The sequence below is a fragment of the Nothoprocta perdicaria genome, unplaced genomic scaffold (assembly GCF_003342845.1).
Source record: "Nothoprocta perdicaria isolate Ctin4 unplaced genomic scaffold, notPer1 scaffold_143, whole genome shotgun sequence".
NCBI classification, from domain to species: domain Eukaryota; kingdom Metazoa; phylum Chordata; class Aves; order Tinamiformes; family Tinamidae; genus Nothoprocta; species Nothoprocta perdicaria.
Window position 1 is genome coordinate 219,413 of NW_020454572.1, and position 9,423 is coordinate 228,835.

Sequence of the window (9,423 nt, forward strand, 5' to 3'; positions counted from 1 at the left end):
GGGGCTGCCTGCGAACGGGGAGCCGCGACCGGCTCYGGGGAGGACGGGGCGGCCGAATCTCCGAGTGCTGGATCCCTCCTTGGCCCCGAGCTGCTGAGGCGTGTGGGACACTGTGACAGGGACCGGCTCCTCCTGGCTTCTCTAGACTTGCGCCTGACGCCCCGGCTGGCTGCGCTGAGCGGGACCGGCCGCCGAGCGGTCTCCATCCACGAGGACCAGCTCAGGGAGCCAGGGAGCCTGACGGAGCTGGAAAGTAAGTGGGTGCCGGAGCAGCAGCTCCAGGGGCTGGGGGACGCGAGCCCTGAAGGGCACAGGCAGCGCCACGGGGGCCGTCTTGGCACGGAGGGGACATCCTAGACGATGGAGGGTGACGTCTTGGGTTACGATCTGCAGCAGTCAAGGACGGCTCAGCCGGAYGGGCAGAGGCAGCGGCAGCCCCGCAGCCGTGGCTTGCAGTGGGATGGCTGGGATGTTGATGGGAGCAAGGACACTGCCTCACCCAGGCAGCACGAGCCCTTGTCCCCCCGCCCACGCACGTATCAGGGTGCAGSTGCTGCAAGGGCAGCACCTCTGGGCGCATGGGTGCTGGGCAGTGGCGCCTGCTCGTGGCAGCCGCCTCCACAGCACTGTTCTCTTGCTCATGTCCCCATCTTCTCCCTGTTTCACCTTGGAGCTCAAGCCCACTGCCCCAGGCACACGGCAGTCTCATCGAACGCYCCTCACTGTTTCCTCCCCTTCCCTCCAGACGCAGCGATCCCCCTTCGCCTGCGGCGCTCCCCTGTGCTGAAGCGGAGGGACAGACACAACTCCCTGGCGGAGGCCGAGGCACCCAGCCCGTGCTCGGACACCGCGGGTAAGGCCGGGCAGCCCGAGAGCCCGTACTCAGCTGCCCCTTCCTAAGCCGAGCGGGGGGCAGCTCCCTGCTCGCTGGCACTGAYGGCCTTTCCAGGTGCCAGCGCCGCGGAGGCACCGGAGGAGCTGCCCGGCACGGAAGCAGGAGGAGCACAGCCCCAAAGCCCGGCACAGACTGTTGCGAATGCACAAGACTCAACCCAAGACTCAACCCTAGACCAAAGAAGCCCAGGGCCGGGCAGGGGGGAGCCGGCACCGTGAGCCCTGCACGTCGCCGCACCGTCGCCAACAGCCCCCASGAGCAAGTGTGGCGGCAGGGTGAGGAGTGCTGCGCGGGGGCAGCGCCGGCCTGCTCGGCACCTTGCTTCCGTGCCACGGTGGTGGGCACGCGGACAAGGGGCCGGCCTCATCTCGGCCTCCAGCAGCTGCTGTGAAGGCAACACGGCCTCCTTCCACAGCGGGGACAGCCTGTTTGGGGGCCTCACTGCAGCGAGGCTGGGGCTGCTGGCGTGGCTGAAGCGAGGGCCAGGCTGCCAACACTTCCTCGCAGGGCACRGACTTGCAGTTGCTTCTCCTGCCCGCTGTCCAGGGCAGTTTCACCAGGCCGGAGCCCACCCGCAGGCAGCGGAGGTGCCAACAACGCAGCTGCACAAAGCAGCCGCGACAGCGTCAATGCAGCGAACCGGCCCCCCGCTCGCAGCCTACCTGCCGCCCCTCCGCTCACGGGGCTCGACACTTTCTCCATCACCCCAAAACCCCGAGGAGGCACCAGAGGGACCGTTGCGGCCCGCGCCGCAGCTCTGGGGCCGCTCGCCTCAGCGACGCAGCCGTGCGGCCCGCGCAGCCACCGCAGCTCTGCAGGCGGCACCGGCATCGTCCCCAACGCCACGCGGCTTCCTCCTGTGCCAACCCCTCCGCCGCCGGCCCCARCCCGTGACCTACACCCCTGTCTACCAGGAGAAGGAAGACGCTTGCTTCCCCCTGCTCCGCCACCACCTTTTCTTTTTTGTTTTTCTTTTATACAAGAGCTGTGTATTTAAAAAATATATGCTTTTTATTTTTAATTTCCGCAGCATAACCCTGAAGGATATTTTGTAATGAACAGCACAGGACCCTACCCCAACCAATCAATAAACCTCCGAACTACTGCACTGACTTCAGAAAGGAGATCAGCTTGCAGGGCCCCTAGGCTCCATCCCTGCCCTCACCGCTGCCTCTACAGCGGGACCACAACAAGTCCCCTTTCTGCTGGCCAGGCCAGGTCATCACAGCCAGGCTGTGATGCTTCCAGCAAGGAAGAGCATKCCAAGGAGGTGGGAAAAGGAGGCTAACTCACCAACAGGCCCTGTGCTAAGTCACTCCCCAGCAGCCCTGCTGCATGGAGCCCTTCCCTCGCTCAGCGGGATGGTGCTGACCACTAACAGGTCACGTCCCCAGCATCTCTGCAACCAGGGTCTCCAAAGCAAGGTCAGCACCATGCAGCTGTCCCCTTAGGAACATGGCTCTGGTTGTGTCCCCGCTTCCCCTGCTCTAAGTAGAGCTTCTTGAGGAGAACTGGTGAACAAGTAAGACGAGAGGCCGCTCGCAGCGCGCTCGGGCTCCGCGTGGTCTTGGCTCAGGAGTCCGCGTCCCCCTCAGTGAGGATCCAGCAGGCCCACTTCAGCATTGCCTTCGAGATCCTGCAAAAGCAAAAGGTGAGCCAGGGTGAGAGGGAAGCCAGCTGGGCCAGGGAAGGGAGACTGAGGGGACAYGTGAATTTGCCTGCCCAGGCACTCAGGTGCAGGGATGCAGCGGGGCTCTCATGCTGTGATGTTACCCATCACAGTCAGTGTCAGTGTTCGAGGCGCAGCAAAGAGGTAGGGATCCGGCGTGGGGGTCCCCAAGGGCGCAAAGGGCAGGGTCCAGGCGCCCCAGGCCAGCTACAGGTGCCTACAGAGGCAGGGCTGAACGCGTCCATCGTGGCACTGACCTGACAGATCTTATCTGCTCGCAGAGCTCAGGCGATGGGGGCTCGTATTTGTACTGGGGCGGCTTGTCGTTCACGTACTGCAGAAGGGAAGGGAACAGTGAATCTGGAGSTGGAGTTTGCCCTGTGTTCCCCTGGGCAATCAGCCACAAAAGCAACACCGCCTCTCCACGCATCCCAAGACCTTGATAAGCAGAGACAAAGTCAGGGGTCTTTCCCTCCCTCAGGCCCAGGTCTCCTGATCTTACTTTACACCTGGAGATGTGGCAGAGGCTCCAAGGAAGTGCTGATTTCCACCCAGCTAGGCAACGTGCTCCCTCCCCAGCATGACCACGTCCTCATYCAGCACCCCGCTGCCCCAGAGCCTCTTTGACCCCTGTGCATCTGCTCTTTGGGAGACAGGGAGGGCTGGCTCTGCTGGGGCCACTCAATCTCCACCTGCTTTCAACTGCACAACCCCACTAGAGCCAGCTCCTGTTACACGGGGACAAGGAGAGGCCCCTGGTCCCTTCATCTTTACCGGCTGCAGAACTTCACGTTGCTCTCGCGTGGAGGCCAGCCCGCTCGCTGAGGCTGCCTGCTCAGCCTCYTCCGCAGGAGCTTCCTCCTCACGCTGCAGCCTGGTCTTTTCTTTCCTGCTCCTCTTTGCTCCCTGGTTCCTGCTCGTGTCGCTCTCGCTGCCCGAGGGGGCACCCCTGGAATGCTGCTTGTCCTGCTGGCCCCCGGGGGACCTATGAACGTCAGGCAGCGYGTGGCCATCTCCCACCAAGAGCTTCCTCTTGGCACCCACAGACTGTCTGCTGCCACGTGGGGCTTCTCCCTGCTCGGTCCTAGCACGGGACAGGCCAACCTTGTCCGCATCCGGAGGGAAAGCTGCGCCGCTGGAATCTGCCTGCTGTCTGTGAGGTGCCCCCACAGCTTCGGATGCCAAGCRGCTGCTGGGCAGGACAGGAAAGGCCGGAGAGAGGGACAAATTTTCAGCCTGGAAACATCCTGACACCTGGGGGCCTTGAGCAGCACCAGGGGCTCTGCCGGTGGTCTCTGCAGCTGGTGTCCCTCGAGACGTGCCGGCCTCCGCAGCGTCGCCGTACGAGCAGAGCAGCGACGGCGACGACGTCTCCAGCGGGGCGTCCTGCAGCACGTCCTGGCTCGAGGACTCCAGCAAGTCGGGGGTGTTGCTGTCAGCAGCCACGTTCAGCTGGGCCTCTGGGGCATGTGGAGAGCCAGACTGAAATGACTTCTCTGGTAAGAGAGAGAACAGCGTCACGCTGGGCAAGAGGGAAAGGGAGGTGCTGCTGGCACCATGGGGCAACACACCCTAACACGTGGGACTGGGGAGGAGGCCATCAGAGCTGACATGAAGCAGGCACAGAGAACCTAATGCTGGAGAGCCAAGGTGGGCACAAGACTATTCCTGGCCAAAGGAAAGAGTCCGGCATCAAAGAGGAGCTCTGTGTTCCCCCCGTGAGAYGCACTGCACCCTGTGCAGCACGGGGACTCACCTTCCGAGGAGTTCAGAGTCAAGGACATGGGAGGGAGCCTGTCCCAGGGGTTGTCCAGAGATGCCTCCGAGTTCTGTGACAATGCTGTTGACTCCACAGCTGCAAAAACAGGCCCGGGAACTCCAGTGAACTGCAGAGCTAAGAAAGCTACTCTCCACTTCCAACCTTGGGATGGCTACAAAGAACTGTGTGCTGGGTCTCAGAGCTTGAGGGGGGTGCTAAAGCTTCACATGGCCCTGGGTTGCCCGTTCCCATCTGCCTCACTTCCAGGCTCCTTCCAAGGCTTCAGGGAGACAGGACAAGGACATCCTTCTGTGTCCCTTTTTCAGTGGGACTACCAGAGAGACTCCTGTCACTGCCGAGGCAGCTGGGGCACTGCTGCGTCATGCTCACCGAGCCCACAACACCCACCAGGAGAAGAGCRCTGCCACCCTTCTGCACTCTGGCACACAAGAACCCACCCTAGAAGCTGCTCATGGCAGCTGCYGTGCAAACGTGGGGCAGGCATGGGCACACTTGCCACAACAAGCACGTATTTCTTAGTGGCTTTCCTGCTGGGCACAGCTATAAGTCCTGGTCTCCTAAAGACTCAGCTCTACTGGTGCTTCCTCCTCAGTCCTTTTTCTTCTTGAATTAAGCAGAATAAACTTCAGAGAAAAAATACTAGGAGCATGGACTGAAACTGTGGGTCTGGCTACTCACGGCTGACTTGAGATACAACACTCTGGTCAACTGGTACCATCCGCTCATCACTGCTCTTCCCAGGAGTAATTTCATAAGCATCTGCAATGACAGGGGCACCACAGGTCACAGCATGTTGCAAATGAAGCACTCTTCCCCATCCCAGAGAGGCCCAAGCAGCCCAGAGGAATTCCAGGAACTAAGAAGCCAAGAAGGAAGACGGGCCAGGCAAACTGATGACCTACGCAACCTACAGAGCAAACAAACTCCTCAAGATGCTCTGCAATTTGAGGGCCTGCAAGTGCTAAAATTTCAACTTCTAGGCATTCAAATGTGTCTAGGTGTCCAAATCATAGGACATTAAAGTCCATATTTCACAAGCTTGGGCTCTGAACTGCCCACCTGTGACCTCCCTGGTGAAGGGGAGCACTGACCTGCATGGGAGGCAGCGCAAGCTGCCTCCTCAGGAGGGATCACCAGGATGTTGGCTGGGACCATGAAGACATCCTCATGTGCCTGAAAGGAGAAGCACCACTTGGCTTGTGCTGTGCAGTCCCATGGCAGCAACAGGAGCCCGCTCAAAGCCAAGAGCTGAAAATGCCTCTCCACAACAAACCTCCAGCTCTGCCCCCTGTTCTTCTTGCACCCTCCCCCAGAGCAGCCTGTCCCCGCAAGGTAACACAGCCCTGTCTCGGTCAGGGCCAGCGCCGGGTCACACACGATCACAGCTGCCCAGCCTGACCTCTTTCTTGCGCTCGGCCTCCCACTGGGTCACAAGAAGCTCCTTCTCTGCTGCTGGCAGCTCCTTGGGCATCTGTAAATCCAAGCACTCCTCRGCATTTTGCTTCAGAACCTCAAGCTTGTTCTGCCCTATTGCATCAATGAGCTGAGAGATGGATGGCTCTGGAACAAGACGACGTGTATGTCAGCACAAAACCCACCTTCGTTCATGCACGCACCCTACACAGCCCCCTCTGCTGATGYCACGTGCACTGAAACCCCGGGAAAGGCACAAAATTCAGCCTTTCCTCTTYGTCCAGGAACTCCCTTGTCCTTTTTCTTCCCAGCCTCACGCACCTTCCAGGCACAGTACAAGGGTTACTCTGTCATGAACGTGCAGCCGTTTCAGAAGGACATGCAGTACGATGGGGAAAAAGGAACATCACCACGAGAGCAGAACCAGGGAACGGAAAGGCCGTGTCCAAAGCTCGGGATGATCCAGCAGAGGGGGGCAGCATCCTAGGCAGGACCAGGGGCATCGGGGGACCCACAAAGCCCTGCAGGCAAAGGGCCCTAGCTTGGATGACGTTTAGTCTGACACGTTGCTGCTCCCCACGGCCGTGGTGAGCGGGGGCATCCACCCTGGTCTCTGTGGTGAGAGCAGGCTTGGGGCTTCCCCCAGAAGGAAGAGGAAGGGTCCCCTTCTTCCCAGAGGGATAGGGATGAGGGCAGGATGTGTCAGGGACAGCATCCCATCCAGCTTCACATCCCAGTCCCTTAGCTCACCCGTGAAAGGGGCTGCGMAGAGAGCTTTGTGCTGCACCTGCCTAAAATAGGCCAAGCTCAACAGAGCCGTGAGTCCCCCACTCTGCTCACCCAGCTTGACATGCCCCCCCAGGACCCTTTACCTGAGCTGGGGTCACTCTTCAGGGACAGGCTCCTCCTGTAACGACCATTGAGGCGAGGAAGCAGGGTTAGCACCGAGACATGTGCCCTGTGAAGCTGAACAGAGCCTCCCAGCCAACCACCCTGCCTGGAACTAGTGGATTCCTCACGGTGGGCCAGCCCCAGTGTCACAGCATCAGCCCGCAGGGAGCCTTGTTCCTGCAGAAAGGCCTGTGGGGAACCTTCCAGGTCTGCACAGCTGGGGCTCCTTAGGAAATGCCCGAGTGAAGGACAAGCTGTGCAGGGTCTTTGCTCAGCCTTGCCCAGCTAAGCTCATTGCTTTGCACTTCCCACTAAGCTCATCTCATCCTGGGGCAGGGAGCTGCACAGTTTAACCCGGAGCTGCCACAGAATGTGGCCACCCTCCCTAGCCAGTGGTAGCCACGACAGAGCCTGTACCGGATCCCRTAGCCAGATGGGCTCCCAATATATTCCCTGGCTCTGTACTTACAGCCACAGCTCCTTTATCTTCTGCACCACCGAGGGCTCCCGGTTCCTGAAATAACAGAGGGACCRGTTACCGCTCCRGCATTTCCTCCAGTTCTCTTCCAARGGGTGGGAGGTCTCCACACAACCAGGTCACAGCGGCAGCTTCCACCCTGGCACTGCCAGGGTACAGCCAGTCTCCCAAGGAGAGGAGACCGCCCCGCAAATCAGAGACCCCGTCCCACACCGGGGCACCTACCCATCCGACGACTCCAGCCTCTGCCTCTCCATGGGCAGCACAATGAACCGCTGCACGGTGAGAAAGAACTCGCAGTCCTCCTGAGGGGGAAAAGGAGCCCATGAGGCTCAGGTGAGCGAGGCCCCCCACCCCAGGGRTGGTGAGCACTGCTAGCAACCCTCCAGCCTCAGTGAGGGGCACCCAAAGGAACAGGCCGTCCCCTCCCCTTYAAGAGTGGGTTCCAGACTCACTCCTGGTCACGTCACTGCCCTTTTACTATCAAGAGTGTTCAGGCTGCTGCTCTGGCTACCCCAGCAGTAAAAAYTGTGAGCACAGCAAACAGGAACAGACCAAGGGCTAGCACCCAGTTCCACCAAGCAGATCCTCCAAAAGCAGCCAGTCTGAGGCCAGGAGTGCACCCTKGATGCATGTAAGGGGACAGCAGTGGCACGAGCAAGTGGCATGTGCCTCTGGCAGCCCCAGAGCAGCAGGACAGCCAGGGAGAGGAGGCTTCTGCTGCACCACGTCCATGTCACCTAGCACCCAGGCTTTCCACTGAGGCTTTCCACCCAGGCTTTTCCACTTTCTTCCAGGAGCTGGAGGCCAAAAGGCTCTTGGGTGTAAAGGTTTCCAGCAGTATGAGAGGAGCTAAGGCTGTCCTAGTGYGACTCTGGGCCACTGGCACAACCCATCAGCACCTCAAGTGTAAAAGCATGCAGGAAGCAAGGCCAGGTTGGGGACCAAGTCACTGTCACAGGGGAGACAACAAGAGTGCCATACCAGCCTGGCCTCCTCCCGGAAACACACCGAGTACTTCTGCAAGACGATGATTCTGCAGACAAGGCTGGAAAACTTGAGCTGCACATGGGAACTAGGGAAAGAGCAGAGCAGGATCAGCTTGCAGAAGTGAAGAAAAGGAGTCACCCCGACCCGCAGCGCAGCTCCCCTTTCAAGCCACCCAGGACAGACTGGAACGTGTCTCGGAATGAGCACAAGGGGCTGAACACAGCACGATGCTCAGAGCTGCCCTTCATCTCTGGCTCAGCACCAGCAACTAGCCGGTCACTCCGGCCAGCTGGAAACAGGGAGACTGTGGCCAAGTGGGGAAACTGAAGCAAGCTGCTAGCACTGAAGGGGCTGGAGGCCGAGTCAGCCTCTCCATCAGCTTCAATACCCGTTTTGGGACCTCTAGATTTAGCTCAGGCTGCACAATACAGCAGAATGAGCAGCAAGGCACCCACCTGCACCCCCAGCCAGCAGAAGCCAGAATCAGTCACTGCTCCAAGCAGTGWCACGAGAGGCAGAACACGAAAATCTGCAGCTGGAGACAGTGCCACAAAGTTCACGCTTCCCAGTCCRGGACAGCGCATCCCCTCTTACCCCTGGGACCCTCTCTAGTGCTGCTCCTTCCCTACAAACAACAACCCCTTTAGCAGASGGCTGTTTATGGGGCGTAAGGAACCCACTTTTCTTCGGCCTGCAGAGCTTCTGGCGTAAGGACCACGCGGATGTAGTAGGACCCATCTGAGACTTGCAGGACAGCATCTTGCAGCACCCCGTCTTGCCCTGCAGCACCTGGGTCACTCAAAACCTGTCAAAAGATGGAACAGAGGGGGGAAAAAAAGAGTAAATAAGCAGGCCAGGAGTCGTGGGTCTCCAGCTTGCATGTTATCTCCCCATATCAGCTCTTCTTCTGCTCACATCACCCGGAGCCTCACGCCCTGAACCCCAAAGCAAGCGCATCTCCCAGACGGCGGCGCAGCCCCCGTCCCGGTCCCACCAAACATCCCTGGGGATGTCCGCAGGGTGCTCCTGGTGCTGCGGGAGGCCCTGCTCGAGCAGGGGGGCTCACGAGCTGCTCTCCCCAGGCCCCTTCCCAGCGGGGCCTCCGTGCTCACCCCCGGGACACCCCCTTTCTCAGCACGCCCCACGGGCAGGCCCCGCGGCGGGACCGGAGGCTCCCGGGGAGGCGCCGCGGCCGCGGGGCTCCTACCCGCAGCACCTGCCCGGCCAGCAGCGCCTCGGCGCCCTCGGGCTGCCCGTAGCCGCGCAGCAGGGCGGCGATCCAGGGCTGCAGCGCGTAGAGCCGCGAG

At 60.4% G+C, this 9,423-nt stretch overlaps 2 protein-coding genes across 2 annotated transcripts in view; one reads left to right on the plus strand and one right to left on the minus strand.

The window, feature by feature from the left end:
• The window catches only part of CARMIL2 (capping protein regulator and myosin 1 linker 2), a 26,113-nt gene extending 25,000 nt beyond the window's left edge, over positions 1–1,113 (plus strand). The window contains exons 37-39 of the mRNA XM_026034317.1: positions 120–253; positions 746–878; positions 957–1,113. Of these exons, the coding sequence (XP_025890102.1) occupies positions 120–253; positions 746–878; positions 957–1,113 (424 nt within the window). The remainder of the gene's footprint in view (positions 1–119; positions 254–745; positions 879–956) is intronic.
• An 842-nt stretch (positions 1,114–1,955) lies between these two features.
• LOC112943183 overlaps positions 1,956–9,423 on the minus strand; it is an 8,015-nt gene continuing 547 nt past the window's right edge. The window contains exons 2-14 of the mRNA XM_026034318.1: positions 9,324–9,401; positions 8,797–8,921; positions 8,111–8,201; positions 7,352–7,431; positions 7,118–7,162; positions 6,630–6,664; positions 5,744–5,904; positions 5,436–5,517; positions 5,023–5,103; positions 4,321–4,419; positions 3,339–4,060; positions 2,822–2,898; positions 1,956–2,531 (exon numbers count right to left, since the gene is read on the minus strand). Of these exons, the coding sequence (XP_025890103.1) occupies positions 2,468–2,531; positions 2,822–2,898; positions 3,339–4,060; positions 4,321–4,419; positions 5,023–5,103; positions 5,436–5,517; positions 5,744–5,904; positions 6,630–6,664; positions 7,118–7,162; positions 7,352–7,431; positions 8,111–8,201; positions 8,797–8,921; positions 9,324–9,401 (1,740 nt within the window). The 3' untranslated portion in view covers positions 1,956–2,467. The remainder of the gene's footprint in view (positions 2,532–2,821; positions 2,899–3,338; positions 4,061–4,320; positions 4,420–5,022; positions 5,104–5,435; positions 5,518–5,743; positions 5,905–6,629; positions 6,665–7,117; positions 7,163–7,351; positions 7,432–8,110; positions 8,202–8,796; positions 8,922–9,323; positions 9,402–9,423) is intronic.